Source organism: Platalea leucorodia (genome assembly GCF_965183815.1).
Source record: "Platalea leucorodia genome assembly, chromosome: Z".
Taxonomy (NCBI): Eukaryota; Metazoa; Chordata; class Aves; order Pelecaniformes; family Threskiornithidae; genus Platalea; species Platalea leucorodia.
Genome location: NC_138858.1, coordinates 31,653,667 through 31,671,207, shown reverse-complemented (window position 1 = coordinate 31,671,207; position 17,541 = coordinate 31,653,667). Strand labels below are relative to the sequence as shown.

Below are 17,541 nucleotides of genomic sequence, written 5' to 3'. Positions count from 1 at the left end.
CTTACCACCGTAATCCTGTTGGTTTTTCTGCTCCTCAGGTGTGATAGCCGTGTGTCCTGAATCAGTGTCACTCAGAGCAGGATTCTTCTGGGAAAGTGAGAAGTCAGTCATGATTAGGATGTCAAAATTAAGCTCTTTGTGTTCTTCCCATGGATGTGTCTCATTTAGAATCCAAGAAGGTGCACGCTACTCGCGAGCCACAACTGCTGCCCCACGCTTCTCTTGTTAACCCGGTTTTGATAGGATACATGAGTATCGTTGAAAAAAACAAGCAAAGTTACTTTTGGGGGGTCTCTTCCTTTATTCCTTGGATGAATGATTTAACTTTTCTGAACCTTTATGATAGGGAACGTTAATTCTTACAGCCCCTTCCTAAACGTTTTGAAGTTATGTTATGACTATGACTGTGTATCACTGCTTTTAAAAGCAGAACGGGAAAGCACTTACGTGGACATACACAAACGAGATCCTTTCTCCATTATTGTTAAATTGCTTACTCAGTCTTGGAATTCATTATGTAACAATGCTTGGATTTCTTCATTTTTTAACTATTAGCTTTCTTAAAGGCGAACTGCTTTCTAAAATGCATGATCATCTTCTGACGAAGCCCTACATAAGATAGCTGGATAACACTGGTACTTAGTCACCAATCATGTGCATGCAGGGGTATTGCACATTTCTGGCAGAATCCCGTCTAGTACTAAGCAAACTTAAGAAATATTTTTAATTCCTGTTTGGGTGACTTTCAAAAACTACGTAGTTCTTGCAGCAGTGAATTGCATGAATTTGAAGTGAAGTCTCTGAAAAAAAACTAATGACGTCTGCATTTCTGCCCTACATCTGATCTTCTGTGTAGACTGTCTGACATTTAACATGTGAATAAGCCTTTCGTTCAAGGCATTCAAGGTATTGTTAAAGGGTATCTTTTTTATTTAGCCACCTGTTTTCATGAAACATCCTCTACCCTCTATAAACTTCGACTGCTGTTGGCCAACAGATTCAAAATTTAGTGCAAGGGAGAGAAAAGGTACAATCATCTTTAACTTATTTTAGGAAACTAAAAAATACTTGCATTGAGGCAGCACACTGAATGTATCTATGGTGCAAGATCCTACGGATCACGAATGGAATTTCATTTCTGTGCTCTGCTGTTTTCTGTTCTTTATAATGCAAACAGTAAGGAAGCGGATAGTTACTTCAGATTGGTTGTATTTAAATTATTTATTTTGTTCTGCATGTATTGTTTTGAATAGAAATAGTTATTCTAGCTATGATGAACAGATAAACAAACCTAGCCTCTGACTTGATTTAAATTCATGGCAAATTACTGAGAGATTGCCAGTTAGGCTTTTCTGTATAAGATCCTGTATGATTTAAAGTTATATGACTAATAAGTTTCTTTATAATCTGTTATTCAAATCACAGTAGATGTAGTTGAAAGCCCTAGATGCAAAGGCAACGTTACTAAAATATGGCTGGAGGAAAAATGCTGAGCAATACACCCTACTAGTGAAACTGCGTTAAGCACAGTAACATTAAGCACTGTCAGACTGCTGCCAGCTCATTCAGATATGATCCTTAATAAAACTCATTAACTTGCTGCCTGTTGTTGCAGTCTTTAATCCTAGCAAGAGCGCATTTGCAGCCTATGCTTTTCAACAAGAAGAGTGATGAAGAGTGCTGCAGTGTGGGCTCCCCTGAGGAATTATGAATGTCTTGAAAAGACATTCCCTCCCAGGCCTCTTTGACAACCTGTGCTCTATCACCTACCAACAAGCACGACGGAAAGCACAGAAAGTGCTGTCTTCCACATTCAGTAGCCCTGATGAAGAAGCAGGTGAGGTCAGAAAAACTGTTTCGAACTATTTGTTTCCCAGTCTCTTGAGTGCTTGCATTTAGCAGCTGTAGTCAGAGGTCATGTGCTTCAGGCAAGTTGCAAAAATGAGGTGGGTTTTTTTTGGGCTTAAGCAAAGTTAAACTTAAGCAAAGTTTACTTTCACAGGGCACACTGTTCTGCTCAGTGAGTCCAAAGAATGCCACCCTTGTTGGCGAGAGCCTGCTGGGGGCTGCTGGTGAAACACACGGGCGTGTGGCTCCACAAATAACTAAAGGTGGCCATCATAATGCTTCCCTTTGCTTAGGGATAGTTAGATGTGGTGCCACAGTAACTGATGGTCCAGCTAAATTTGACACTAAAGCATGTGGAGAGTCAGGAGTTTTCCAGCTAGACTGGCAAATCAGTCTGCTGTTTGGGGACCTCTCTCAAAATTGCCCGGTAAGAACTCTGAGAAAGACATATCTGACATTTTGCTGCTTTTAGAGACTCGATCCAATATTGGGCATGGGCATCAAAGTAGGGTATAAAATAAATTACATTCATTTACAAGCTGAATACATCACCAGGTCAGTCACTGCCTGACTCAGGAGGCACCTTCCTTATTGCCCTGAAAGTCCTGGTAGTGCTCTTGCACATGACTACAGCTCTCCAGTCACAGAAAACAGTTCCCTTGCCTACAAGACCACTTACAGTCCAGGAGTAAGTTCACCTGATGTGATGGGTATTTTCAGAAAAAGTCCAGGACACCAACAAGATCAAGCTGCTGCTCTCTTTAAAAATGCAAGTTGTGATTACCCCTGCACAAGTTGTCTGTAACAGAATAGCAGTTAAGACTTTAACTGAGAGAGAAAGAGATCAAGGTTTTGTTCTTCAGGAATTTCAGATTGGCAGCCTCCACTTCTGCGGATTGCATCCTAGTAACAGCCTAGGTCATAGTTAGTGTCTACTGCTGAAGCGGTACCACTGTTGAAAACATTTAAGACTGGACAAAAAAGAAAGTCCAAGTATAGACAACTTTGCAGCTTGCTCACTCTTCCGGCCCTTGACAGCCTCCTTCTAGACACAGCTCAGTGTAAAACACCGAAGTCCTCCTTGAAAAAGTGATTGGAGTCTATGTCCTCTCTGCCAGCACAGGTGAATCATTCACCTGTGTACACTAGGCTGTGGATGAATGTCCTCTGCGTGCTCTCCTTCTAGATTGAGTTTTGAGGGTTTTTCTGTATACGCTAACAGTACTCAAGGGATAGAAAGCATAGCCCTCATGCAAAAGGCTCTATAGACAACGGCTTCATTGTATTTTTAGAGAGATGAACTTTTATGGTTTTCCACAGTATGACTGTTTATGAGCAGCCACGTCTTGTCCTACTGTGCCGAAAAAAAAAACCCAAAAGCAAAGTTTACTTTCACAGGGCGCACTGTTCTGCTCAGTGAGCCCAAAGAATGCCACCTTTGTTGGCGAGAGCCTGCTGGGGGCTGCTGGTGAAACACACGGGGCACCGAGCTCCACATCCCCAGGACACGCGTGCCGGAGCCAAGGTGACCCTGACACTTGGGTGCCTTCGGCTGCCACTGAACATGGGTCTCGAGAATGACAAACCTGAGAGGAATTCAGGCTTTTAAATCCCACCTCAGGTGTCCACGGCTTAAGCGATTCTGTGGAAGTGCATTTATTTTACTTTACTTGCTTCGGTCGTTTTGCGTCAGCCAACTTTTTTAGGATGTAGGAGTAGTTATGCAGATTCTAGACCTGCAAGGGAAAAACCAGATGAGCAGAACTTTTTCACATTTTAAGAGTCATTTCAGAGGGCATCGGCAACCGGTACTTGACCACCAAACAGGAGAAGCTGAGCTGGAGACGGAGTGCCCGGCGGAGGGGACGGAGCGTGTCTCCGGCTCGGTGGGGAGCCGGGAGCCCGAGGAGGGAGCCCGAAGGTGGGGTGCATCTTCACCGAGGCGTGAGGAGCCACGACAGCAAGCGAGGGGCAGAAGGAGGGGGGAGCCCTGCCCGAGGGCGCCTCGACGCCGCTTGCAGGCACAGGCAGCGCCGGGCGAGGCAGCTGCCGGCGGCAGCGGCGGCACCGGGGCGGGGGAGGGGGCTCGCCCCGGCGCGGGGCGCCCTCGGCGGGGCCGGGGCCGGGGCCGGGGCGGTGACTCGGCACCGCCCTCAGCGCATAAAAGGCGGGAGGCGGGCGGGCAGCGGCGGCAGCGCGCGCGGCACGCGGGGCGGCGGCGGTTGGGCTCGAGGCCGCGAGCGCGGGCGGTTGGACGGCGCGCGGGTCCTCCTGCGAGCGGGCCGGGCCGGGCCGGGGCGGGCCGGGCCGGGCGCCATGCGGGCCAAGCTGCGACTCCTCTGCGCCGCGGCGGCGCTGCTCTGCGCGGCGCCCCCGGGACAGCCCAGCGCCCCGGGCGCGGCGGCCGCCGTGCTCCCCGCGGGCGAGGGGGACGGGTACGGGGTGAAGCTGTGCGGCCGGGAGTTCATCCGCGCCGTCATCTTCACCTGCGGCGGGTCCCGCTGGAAGCGGCTCTCCCTGCTGGCGGCCGAGCCGGCGCCCGCGGCCGGTGAGTGTCCGGGGAGCGGCCGCGGGGGGACGGGACGGGGCGGCCCCGTCAGGCGGCCCCGGGGCGGTGGCGCTGCCTGCCCAGCCCCGCGGGCCGAGGTGGCTCTCGGGGCGCCTGGCCTCGCTCGGGAGAGGTGCTGAGGGGAGATGGGGGAAAACGTGAGGGAGTAGGGGAAGGCGAGCGCCCCGCAGCGCTGCGCGCTCCTCCCGCCCCGAGCCGCGGTGGGAGCGGCCCCGTCCCTCTCTTTCCCTCTCGTTGGCGGTGCTGGCCGGCATTTCCCGTGGCTGCTGAAAGGAAACCCACAAATTCAGAGGAGGAGGCACGGCAGTCGCTGGGGCGTCATTAGCCGGGATAACCTGCAAAGTTTCTGGTCTGTTCGGGAGCGTTGCTCTGGACGGGGCTGAGCAGCCCTGCCGGCGGCCGAGGCTGACTGAACTCTTTTTTATTTAAAAAAGACCCACAAACAATAAATCACACTTGTTTCTCCTTGGCCATGCAGGGAGGTGTGATGCACCGTTGGAAGCGGTAGGGAGTGTCCCTCGGTATGGCTTTGCTCCCTTCGCAAAGCTCGGTAACTCTTGGGGCTGGGGAGCCCTGCCTCAATTGTCCCTCTCCGCCAGGAGCCTGGCGGCTCTGCTCCTCATCCTTCTGGGCCCTGCGAGGGGCATTATCGGATATGGAATCATTTGAATCGTTTGGGGCTTGTATCACTCGCTTGTGCTGCTCTGTACAAAAGAGTTGGCTCGTTGGAGGATGGATGGGACTCTCTGGTGCTTCAGGTGATGATCTAAACAGCAGGAACTGCTTTAGGGACCTTTGCTGAACAGTTAATGGGTTAAATATTCCTCAGAGAATTTTACTGTCATGTGTTTCAAGTCCAATATGTTAAGAAAGTGCAAGTAAATGGTTTTTGGGCTGTGTTCTCAAACTACAGTGATGTAACAGAGTAATTCTAAGTCATGACTCTCATTTATGTTGGTATTTTGAATAGCGAAAATAACATTTTTAACAAGGACAAAAGTTGGCTAAAACGTGCAATGGAAGAGCTTCTTTTTTCTTGCTTAAACATGCTGTTATTGAAATAACAGTGGACCTCAGGCAGCTAATGAAGCCAGTATTTTGGGTTTCTTGGGAATGTTTTGCTTTTTTCCCAAGAGGTTGAGTGGAAGATAAAAGTTACCTTTGTAATTATAACAAATTACGTATGTACAGCCTCTGCTGGGATTGTGTTCTTTCACAGCAAACTTTGTTTTCCTTTTTATTAACAGTAGCTTCTGAGAGCACCAGTCACTAAGGAGCCCCCACTGTGCTGCATGCTGTCTAACTAAAAGTCTTCCCTGCCCCAAAAGGCTACTAAATAGCAGTTGCTGTCTAATTAGTAAAGTAGCTACAACCACTTTTAGTTTTGAACATATTCAGGCAGCTCTTCTATCTGAAAGTTAGCTTCTATATATTAATTAGCCATATTAAAGCAAATATAACATTCACTGGATGCTCTCGTGTTCTTTCAGCTTTCTCAAACAAAAAACATATTAACAGCATTAACACCACGAGACAAACACTTATTTGGGATTTTTAAACTTAAGAATTGAAGGAGCTGCTTTTCTTTACATTAGCTAAAGTAAGCAATGCCACAACGCTAAAACCAAGAGAAACAGTGCGAGGTGAAAGGCAGTAGAGCTAGATTTTTGAGAACAGTCAGTGAGGCAAGTGTGTTTCTAAGTAAATTCTGCAAGCCTCTGCTGTGCCTTGCGAAATGAAAGAAATGAGTGGAAAGCATCGGCTGAAAATAGCTATAGAAAAATACAATCTATAAGAAGCAGTTTGCATACGATATTTACTTATTTAGTCCTCCCTACATTTGTTCTTCATGTGATGCTAGTTTGTGTGATTATGCATAGGAGAGGAGTGGTCTAATTCATGAGCCACATGACATCGCTCTGTGTGGTTTCTGGGTATGTGTCTTTACAGCAAAATTTTGTTTCTATAGAAATATTGAGACTTCTGTATCAGCAGCACTGCGGTTGTGATGGGGTGTCTATACCTCAGTTGCAGTTGTAGCCATGTACTCTCCAAGTCTAACAGGCAGCATAGCCTTTAAAACATAAAGATTCCCCTAAAAGTAAACTGTAAGTAAAGTAAACCATGGAGTGGAGACTCTGCAGCACTGACCGTTCTCCTAGATAACAGTGCTTTTCTTGTTACTAACCAAATGGTTTTTATTGCTAACTCTTAGAACTATGCGCTCCTTTTGGTACTCCTTCTGCAGCCTGAACTTAAAAAAGTCTTCTCTTTCAACAGATTCTGCACAGACAGCAAGTAACAAACTACTGGGAAACTTCAAGCTGCAATCAGTTTTGGGTCCCGAAGGGGAGCAGCTGCAGAGAAGCAGCCCGTTTCTTGGATGGGAGGCGTTGAAGGACTTGTATAGTTTAAATTACTATAATGAATACGTACCTGTGGCAGACGACTTCAAAGAACTTGTTCGCCAGGTAGAAGAAGCTGTTCAGAAGGACAGGGGAGGAACAGGAATTGCAAACCCCATGGGATCAAACAGTTATCTTTGGGCCAGGTATCCCAGAAGAAAACGAGAATCTCTGGGTTTGGCAGGAATGTGTTGCAAATGGGGCTGTACAAAAGCTGAGATTAGTACTATATGCAGAGTTTAAAATCCTCTCTGCACTTACGCATGAAATCAATGTTTGTTGCAGTGCTACTTGATTGAATACTCCATGGAGGAAGAAAACTCTCACTGTATTTTGTTTTGTCTGTATGTGCCAGTCAATACTGCTGGTTTTCTTTTAAAAAAAAAAAAAAAAATCCACAAGTGTAGTTGTAACAACTTTGTTTTGCTGCAGTAACTTTTAATCTGTATTATTTACTAAGTCTTTTCATTTTAATGTTGAGCCTTTACACTTATATTACAAATGTATTATATCTTTGTAACACTTTAGGAAGAACTTAAGTGTTTCATTAAAGTGTAATTATACTAAGCGTTACCGAATTGTTCTTTCTCTGTCAACAGTGGTGTTCTTGAAATGGCATTCATGGTGCAAAGCTGTACAGAAAGGATATATTGCCAGTTGACTCAGCTTGCCGATTAATTTGAACACACTTTTCCCATTTCCTTGTAATTGCAGAATTGTTTTATGCAATATTGTCTTTCTAGAAACTTTACCGCAATACAACACTTGCAGCCTAAATATTTCTTCATATTCACGGATGGGCTTAAATAGTTAGCGGGTGAAGTATTAACACTTTAATTATTCCTTGTTTACCTGACTTCCCCATTTTTTTCCTACTGCTGCTAAGTGAGAATGTTGGATGTGCTTCAAGTAACTTATTGTACAGACACTCAGGCATCTTCCTGTCTGTTCCTATGGTACGCTGGTCTACGCTACTTCAGATGTATTTCTAAGTTGCTAATTGCTACTGTATTTATAAATAGCTGATTTAATCTGTCTAGTTTCTGAGCTTTTTGCCTTCCTGGCTGGTTTTCTCAACTGTAACAAGTTATATTTCTAGCTATGCTGTTGATGACTCGAGGTTTTTGGTTTTTCTGACCTTTATGATGCTCATGGTAACTTAACGTAGCTTTGTAGCAGTAGTTGACTCAGAGTGTACTCCATAGCTTAGACTGCACAGTTGTTACCTTTGGCTTCATTCTTCAAATTGTCTTTTGGAAAGTGTTCTTTGATTGAACTACTGCTTAGTGAAATTACTGCATCACTTCTTCATCCCTTTTCCTAAGATATTATTGTTTTTCCAGCAATTAGGCATCTATCAATCCTTTTTGTTTTTTTAAACCATGCCAGTTTTATTCAGTAGAGACTGGGCAGAACAGACATTCACTATGAATGCTGTTATCTTCCAGCTGAAAAGCACGATCTCTTCCATCATTGTAACAAAAATGTTTAGCAAGAAATTAGTTTTCTTCCACACCGTTGTTGTAGTGACTGTAAGATACTTTTCGTCACCCTGAGTGGAGAAGGTAACTATGTAAAGTTCTGCTCCAGTTTTCTTTGACACAGGCTAGCTAAACTTCTACAGCGTAGCTTCCAGCCACTTCACCTCACAAATAATTTTGGGGTTGGAGACTCCTTGTTTAGATCAGGATTTCCTAGAAGAATACAGGAGGAGTTTGAGGGGAAATGTTCCTTGTTTTTGAGTAGGATCCAGGGCTTGGGAAGTTAAGATTCCTTAGTAAGGTGAAGACTAAATGGTACATAGAATCCCTAAGAAAACAGAAAATGTGAAAATGCCATGCTTGATGAAACTGAACGTTAGCGTGTAGGTATTGTTCATTTTGCTAGAAAACTTCCTGCTGATCTTTTAAAAAAGAATATTGGGAAAGGCGAACACAGTGTTTTTTCTGCTTGCTTGCTCCAGTAGCACTGGTCTGTCCAGGTAGACAGCTTGCATGTATAGTGAGCAGGCTTTCTTCTGTCCTGAGGGAAACAAAAATGTAGTTAAAACCTTAAACTGTGAGCTTAAGTCTTGAACAGAACAACCTGGAGTTTAACTTGCCAGGTTGGATGTAACCTGTTGGTAAAACTATAAATAGTTTAAGTGGAAACTAATGTTCAAGATGAACTGTTTCATGCTGAGACAGAATTATAAATAGAAAAATCAGTCTTTATCTGACATAAACAGGTGTTTTTCAGAGGCATGAGTCAAGATACGTCAGTATGCGTAACCCAGAGAAATGGTGACATTTGTGTTTTCATTGGGTTTCTTAATAAGCCTCGTCGTAGCCTGTAAGGGCGTTAGCAGGTCAGCCATGGCATAGATACATGGCACAGACTGAAATCCAGTCTGCGTTTTAGAGTGAGGAAGTATTTGACTCTCTGTATACACTGGGGTGTGCAAAGATTTTCTTTGTTTTAAAGCAAATTGTGTTTTCAAAGACCTCTAAGGCTTTCTGTGTGGGTAGCCCATATTTTATAACGGTTCTTTGCAACGTAGCCAAAGGTGACAATTACGTGTCACTCGATTGCAACAGGACTAGAGGATGCGATCTGCTCCGGTTCACATGACTCAGTGTCCAAACACATGTTTTTAAGACCAGAAGCAAACCTTTTATGTAAAATGAGGTGTCTGACTAGTTAGATGGGGGAAGCAAACACGTTTTGGAGCAGACAGCTCTAGATGTAAAATAATTACTGAGTTGACATATTGATCCAAATAGCAGACCAAAAGGACGTTCGTCGTCTCTGCTGAAAGCTCCTCTGGGAGTACGGCCGTACGTATATCGCAGCATAAACGCGAGCGCAGCAGTTCAAAGCAGCACACTATGCTTACCATCACAGCTGTTCAGAAACATACGCTTCTGCACAAGAAATAAGCTTTTTTTCACCCATTTCATTCACAGAGCAATTAGCTATTGAGAAAAGCATTGTTTTAGCATCTTGCTGCTTACAGAAATGGCAGCCCCATTGATATAGTCTTAACCCATGGGAAGCGTCCAGTTTCTGGGTAATCATCTGTTACGATGCGTGAGACATCTTTTGAACAGCTATTTTGAGTTCATGGGTAGGAAATCATACATCAGCACGTTCACGTGTGGGCACTGCTGTCTGCGTCTGCAAGAGCTCATTATTCTGGATGGTTTGGGGACCTTTTTTCGCTGTGGGTGTAGTCTGATTCTGGTCTGGCTGTGAACTCCTTGAGCGGTGCCCAAAGGCACGGGAGCAATCCACGGCAGGGTACGCAACAGCTGTTCCAGACCTATTCCCTGCGATTGCCGCCTTTAAAACCTGAGAGAAGTCCTCCTGCAAAGCAGTCAGCAATGGGAGATTGTGACAGAGCTAGAGCCGAGTACCTCAAAGGAGGGTAACGTGTCAGTTTGACCACACGCAGGATGCTGAGTGCGCTACAGAGAGCTATCTAACAAACCCCAGGGACCGAGAGGACGCGGCTCCCTTCTCTGTCTAGTCCTATTTGGTCAGTTGCTTACTTTGCCGCTTGTTTAAACCATACAGGAAAAAATTTAGATTTCTGAGTTATTGGAGTAGATGTGCTTTTCTTTTTTCTTTCACTCTTTCTTTTTTCACCTCTGCTGATAGGCAGGAAAAAAGTTAACCTTTATTTCTATATTCTGGCAAAGCCAGAGGCAGGCCTCGAGTTAGTTAGCACTCTGAGTTTTCGGAAGACTTTCTGAGACGACCATCTTTCTTTCCTCCTCAGCAGGCAGCAGAGACTCAAGAGAAAATGTGAACGCCTTTCCTACCCAGCAGAACAGAACCTGCCACTCACTGGTATCAGCAAGTCGCTGACAGAGAGGCCTTTTCTCATTTGTCCCACATGGAATTCCATCACGCATGGAATGAATTTTTTCATGGCACAGCTTTTCTGTGTCTTGGGAACAAACACCCGAGCCGTTGGCTCCTTTCCCTGGACTTCAGCTCCAACAGAGCCCAACAGAGCTGGCTGTTACTTTGACTGCTTTGTGCCACCTGCTTTGCGGTCAGGCCTTGGTATCAAACACTGCACCATCATGGTGTGTTTGTCCAGTACTATTTTCTGCCCAATATACTCTAGAGAACCGGCACTAATAGGAAGGAAAGTAAATTCTCTAGTGTGTGCATGAGCCTCTTTTCCTCCACCTAACCTCCCCACTACCTACATTTTCCCTGGAAGGTTCCTATACTTGATTTGCAATGCTAGAAGTTCCTCAACTGCAGCCTACTCTCATGTTTTAACCTTAAAGTGTGTAAAGCCAGATGCACATCTATGACTTTTCAAGAGCACATCATTGTTAACACAGCTGAGCGAGGTAGCATATCTCTCACATAACAGAAACTCACAAGAGAACCAAAACCTGGCTTCCTGCCTTTGTGCTTTGAAAACTTCTGCCCTTTGAAGTAGGCCAGCCAAACAGGCCCCAGCAATATGTGCCTCTTGGCCTTCTCTGGATTATACTCTTTGACCTGAGACTCTCCAGTTTCTGTAAAAGCTCAGCCAGCAAGTGATGCATCCCTTCTGGCAATGAGCAGTGCCTCTTCAGGAACTGTTTTGTCCAGACAAGCTGAAAGTGAAGTGCAGTAAGATCACGCTTTTCACCTCTGCACCAGAACTGGATCACCATGGCTTCAGCTCTCCTGGTATCGTTCTTCAGTGGCTTATTTAATGCTAGCATGATGTTGTTCCCTCTGTCAGCAACCTGGTGTAAAGAATTTGCCTGTGACTATATGCTTCTGGCACTGCAGAAGTTATTGAGCTCAGCAGCAACTAGTCTTGGCACCAAAGGCCACTGTTGAAGTACTTCTCTGTCTCTGTAGTTTTGCATCTTTTTGTCCCTGTGCCAAGAGATGGAATCTCCTGAGGTGCTTCCCATGCAGCAACACAGTGTGAGGATATGCTTTTTCCTCCTGCCCTTTTTTTCATTTGAGCTCACAACACGGGGCTGAGTGCTCCAGTGCAGTGCCACGTTGATCCCAGCAGTCTTATGCCTTCTGTGCAGAGCTCCTGAGAGGCAGAGACTTCAGGAGGCAGGACAACCTTCATGTCCTGCTGAAATGTGATACCTGTTGGTCTCGGAGTCTTTCGGTAACATAAGTGTGTTCTACAACAGGCTGATGACAGCTAAGACACCTTGCTGGTTTGAGGGGCAGGAAGATTCAAGCCCTGGTACAAGGAACAATGAGGGCCAAGTTACCTGAACAACCAAGCAACTTTTCAGAACCTCTTAAGGTTTGTAGCAGTATTGCTGCTTTCCCACTTCAGAGGAAAGTCTGGTACTTCTTACGCCTTGTCAGATTTCCTACACTACCAACATTCATCTTAAGTCTCTCAGCACTACGTCTCTTGGGTCTCTTCCACTCTCATTGACTGCTGCATGAGAGAGAGAACCATGTGTGCATGTGTGTGTGTATCATCATCTAAATTAGAAGGCTCAGAAACTGAATAGGTCATGGAAGAAGGCATAGTCTTCTGCACTGTTCCCGTTGGCCAGCAACCGGTCAGACCTTGTTTACCAGATGCAAGTCTAATTTTGTTTAAATTTTAACCTTATTTAACCTTTTAACTTAACTTTTGCAGGCTCACCCACCTGATGCAAGAGAAGCATTCTCAGCTTTGCTTTTGGAGACTTTGCTGACTTCCAGCCCAGCACTGAAGTGTGTAGATACACACACCTGTCTATACCCTCAGCTGTTTGTCTGCATTGCCTCATAGAGATGTGGAGTGCAGATATCTTTGAAGAGATACACTCATCTTGGCAAGGACTTTTTATTCATCAGAACCTCATCCTTTAAGGTGCACACATCCTCTTTTCAAGGATTTTTAGACTACTCTGCAATTCCTGGAAATCTTTCCAAAATTTATATGCGGAAGCAAACCTTCCAATTTTTTTGTCATTCCTTTCAGACTCTCCTTTTGGCAGACCCTCAGTAATTACAGCTTTGCCAATCCACCTTTAAGCACACACAAGCTTTTTGTCTTACTGTGGTTCCAACCTCGTCCAAAACTTTACTCAGGCAGCAGCATCCATCTCAAAATTTGTCTTAACTATTTGGCTTAACTATTCTCTCTTTCAGATTTGGCAGCATCCAGTAATCTCTTATTTTTTTTCTTTGAGCCTAGATTTAACTATAAACTTAGATTACGGCTAAACTAAATTAGTTGACCTGAGTAGGTAATTGGAGGATCCAGATAAAGCCCATGACACAGCCCCTTGCATTCTATGAAGAGGTCAGCAAGGAGCCAGGTTTTTCACAGTACATGGCAAGAGGACGAGAGACAATGGTGATAAAGTGAAACACCAGAGGCTCAGGCGCGAGATAAGAAGTCATCCGCCCATGAGGACAGCCTGGCAGTGGGGCCAGGATGCAGAAAGGTGATGCCGTCTCCCGTCTTGGGGAGTTTTCAAGCCCTGGCTGGGTAACATCTTGAGGAACCTGGTCTGACCCCGCAGCTGAGCCTGCTGTGGGCAGGGTGTGGGACAGTAGCCCTGCCAAGGTTGCGACAACCTGCGTTCCCCTGGGGTTTCCCCTGCAGGAGTGCAGCCGGGACTGGCTGCAGAAAGCATACAAACCAAGGATTCACAAGACAGCAATTGATACAAAGACTTAGATGTGGAAGGAAGTATTTTCCTGATGTGGTATTGAGAGAGGTAAGCAGAAATATCTATCTTAGTTCATTATATACGGATATATATTCATTATATGCTATTGTTCATCATATACTAATAGATAACTGGCATATATATACACCCACACTATAATTAGTTTATTACATAGTAATGTAAGAGGATAGGACACAGGAATGCCTAGATGTCTTAAATCATATTCAAAATCATGTCTTAATTGGCTTGATAGAGATTTGGTTGGTTAGTTCATACAGACAGGTACGGTCTGTTCAGCAAAGATAGCTGAGACTAAAAGGCTATATCTCAAGTATGTGTATGCTTATTCTTTAGTTCAGAGGGCTATTGGAGGCTAGAATGACTAAACATTTCGCAGTAAAAGCAATATTGCTGTCATGTAGGGGAATACGGTAGGTTGTAAATAAAGAAAATAATGGAGATGAGTCTTTCTCTGGGTGACCAAAGGACTTATCAAAAGCATAAAAACTTCATTCTAAAGGGAAATTTCAATTATCATTTTGATGAAAAAGCAATACAGAAAGACACAGACTACCCAGAAGAGTCTGGAAAGGTGTTGAAGCACTCTGCAGAAGATGGAGAAAACAACTGGAGGGGAATGTGGTGTTTAATTACAACCACTACAAAAGATTTGGCTGAGAACGTGGACATGGCAGGCATCATAAGAAAGAATGACCATGATACAGTAATTTTTAGAAAAGAAAGAACATTAAAACAAATCATGACATAGAGAAGAAAAAACAAGTATCTAATACCTGCGCCCATGCTCCAGTGTTTACTGAAATTACCAAGTGCAATTGACTAGCACAACTGCACCAGTGATCTAGGGCTGAGAATTGAGACGAGGCTGATGTCATGGACGAGTGGAATGCACCTCACTCAAAAGAGAGAAGCAGCAATACGTTCTACTAAGGTAAAATAATTGGCAGTTAAAAAATTTGATGGAATTTAACAAAGTTTCATAGTGGTTTCACAAGGTTCAATAAGTTTGATGGCAAGGTTCACTTTGTTAATTACTTCATGGAAGAAACATACAAAGGACAATTGAGTTAGTTAGAATTGAGTTACAATGACTCATACAGAGACAGGAGATGCAAAGAGTAGGGAAGACCCTCCTGTTGTGTCATGAGGTCCAGAGCGGTCCCCCTTGCTTTCTAAACTCCTTATTGAGCCTAGGTGCGGCTAGGTCCAATCTTAGTCTCAGACTTGGACAACAGTTTATGCCTAATGGAATTTTCTATACAATGTTTCTAATAATATTCAGTAGCTACATGGATTAGCAATGTTTCATTAGTATTAATTCAGCATGGTATCAGTCACTTACCGAGGATCTGTCACAAGTAAGGCATCTCCCTGTTTTGGGAAAGGAAGGATCTCTTAGTCTCAGATGAGGAATCTCAAACCTTGAGAGGCATCCCTGCTCAAGGGGACAGTGACCAGGCGTGCAGTCCAGCTGCAATTCAAGGACAGCTCCAGCTGGACCCATCCTCACGGTAATATTTATAGGGTGACGTAGCTGGGTGCTAGTCAGTAGTATAGACAAGATAGATGTCTTCGTTTTAGCTCTGGTATCTTGTTCTGTACTTTGGTTATCTTGCATTTTTGGATTTCAAAACCATCTTTCGAAATATTTTTCTGAGGCACCTTCACTCCCTTGTACGTGAGCCAGGAGCTTTCCAGCTCGCCAGTTCACCACAGGGTGTGAGGCCTCTTGCTCCTTGGTCAGCCTGAACCAAAGTACGGCTGGGGTCAAGCGTATCCGTCACAGCTAGGAAAGAATGATTCAGAGCGGGCTCGTTTAGCCGGGTTCATGCCCCAGGCTGAGACGGCAGAATCATCAATAGTTACCTGTGGGAATTCAAAGAGGACAAGAGAGCTTTCAGGTGGTAGGAAAAAATATATAAACTCTGTTTAAAAAGTGGACAGAGAATTACGGATCGGTCAGTCTGACTGTAATTCAGGGGGCAAGAGGAAATGTAGCAAACAGACAAATAATATGCAGGTACTTAGAAGATGATGAAGAAGAACCATCATGGATTTAAAAAAAAAAAATTATCAAATCTTGTGGTTAGGTAGGATGTTATATATCTTGGCATCAAAACTGACAAGCCTTGCAAAAAACCCAGGGTAACACAAACTGAACTAAACTATTAATAAGAGGAGCACTGTCGGACCCTCTTAGTATGGTGTTCCAGCCATTTATCAGAGGTGTGCCGTTAAGGAGGAGGGACAGACCAAACTGAGTTCAGAGCATCCTCTCTTTGGTCTAGTACTATTTGACAGTTTCATTAATTGCTTGCATGAAGGAAGAGACACAATGAAGATGCAGAAAGAACTAGAGAAAAGATGCAGAGGAATTTGCAGATGGCATTAAGGAGGAAGGGACTGGAATTATGTTGGAAGAGTTCAGACTGATCTTCAAAAATTAGGGAAATTATTTCCTACGTTTAGGAATAATCAAAAGCATAAATACAAAGGATGTATGGCTATACAGAAGAATCTGGGGTTGTAGAAGGTCACAGAATGAGATAATAATATCATATGGTAAAAACAGGCAAACATCATATGGGGATATATAAATGAAAATTTTAACTGTAAGATATGCGAAGTATTTCTTCTGCTGGGAACAAATAAGGCCTGCAGTACCTCACCTAGTTTTGGACATAACAATTCAGGAAGGAGGAAGTCTGTAAAACAGTAACAAGAATTATCAAAGATACAGAAAATATGGCTTGTAAAGAAAGAATGTAGAAATGGCTGTTGTTTTATACAGAGCAAAGATGACTGAGGCAAGAACTTGCAGAAGTCTTCAGCTACGTAAAGGTAGCAGTAAAGACGAAACAATGAAATTTTACATAACCAGTAGGACAAAGAGCAATGTGTTTAAACTACAGAAATGTACTTTAGAATCAGAAAAGACTTTTTAAGAACAAGGAAAAGCAATCACTGGAATAGACTTCTCGTAGAGTTTATGGGATCCTCACTGCGTATTGGATAAATATCTAACAAGAATAACTTCAATATGGCAGGAGAGGTAGGTCTACAAGGATATTAAAAAACCCTAGTCCCTTTTACAGGATCTCATAATCATGACTTTTTTATAAAGAGCAGAAAACTATCAATTCAGGGTACTTAGTAAGTGGTATGTGGTATGATAAAAGGACTTGATTGTGATCACCTGGCCGTTAGTCTAAACTATACATTTATACTGAAAAGATACTTGTGTCAGTTCCTTTAAAATCCACTTGACAGTCCTCACATCTAAGGAATTTGGTATTCTCTCATCTTGGGAACTCTCCTGTGATTTCTGAAAGATTTGCCAAATTTTCTCTCCTCTCCCCCATTTAGGAATTCAGTTTGCAGTGGGATTCCAACCTATTTGATCCTTAATGGAGAAGGTCTTTTAGCCTGTGAAAACCAATATTTTTGTTTGCTATCAAACCATCCTTTTAAATAGCAATATCTTTGGCTAAGTGAATGGAAGGATTCATGTCCTTATGTCAGATGCTCTTCTGTTGAAGGCTGAAGTCACGCTTAGGTTTAACCTTAAATTTTATTCAAGGTCTTTTCAGAGGTCCGTTCAGAGGTAAGTTTGGTTTACCTTTTTAATTGATAGATCAGTATTTCTGAAGAAAAGCCACTGTGTGACCTGACTGAGAGTTTTTAATGACAGAGTTAGAAAAGCCCATTGATCTGATTAGAGCTCAATCAGCTGTAGCTCAGGCAACACATCTAGCATCCATATTTAATGGATGGTTCTTTTCAACTCCTCTTGATGTAATTGTTTAGCTTTTGTTGTTTCATTGTTCAAGTTAGATGTACTCAGTAATACACTAGATGACTGCTAACTGGAGTTCTTGTTGGGGGGAAATTACTGCAATTTTAAATGAATTGCAATACACTTGAGCTGTCTACTCAATTATATTTAAATAATTTAAATATCTGATTTAATTTCTTAATAAAGTTTTACAAAAGCCCTGTAAAATTGTTTTATATATATAAAGACTAAATTTAAAATGAGTTGTCTATGTTCAGTAAAACA

General features: G+C 43.6%; 1 protein-coding gene across 1 annotated transcript; it reads left to right on the top strand.

The window, feature by feature from the left end:
• Nucleotides 1–4,164: 4,164 nt before the first annotated feature.
• On the top strand, nucleotides 4,165–7,065 carry LOC309602133 (relaxin-3-like; the record flags this gene model as incomplete). Its single annotated transcript, XM_082335459.1, has 2 exons — nucleotides 4,165–4,396; nucleotides 6,698–7,065. 2 exons carry the CDS (start codon nucleotides 4,165–4,167, stop codon nucleotides 7,063–7,065), a joined length of 600 nt encoding a protein of 199 aa, XP_082191585.1.
• Nucleotides 7,066–17,541: the final 10,476 nt, after the last annotated feature.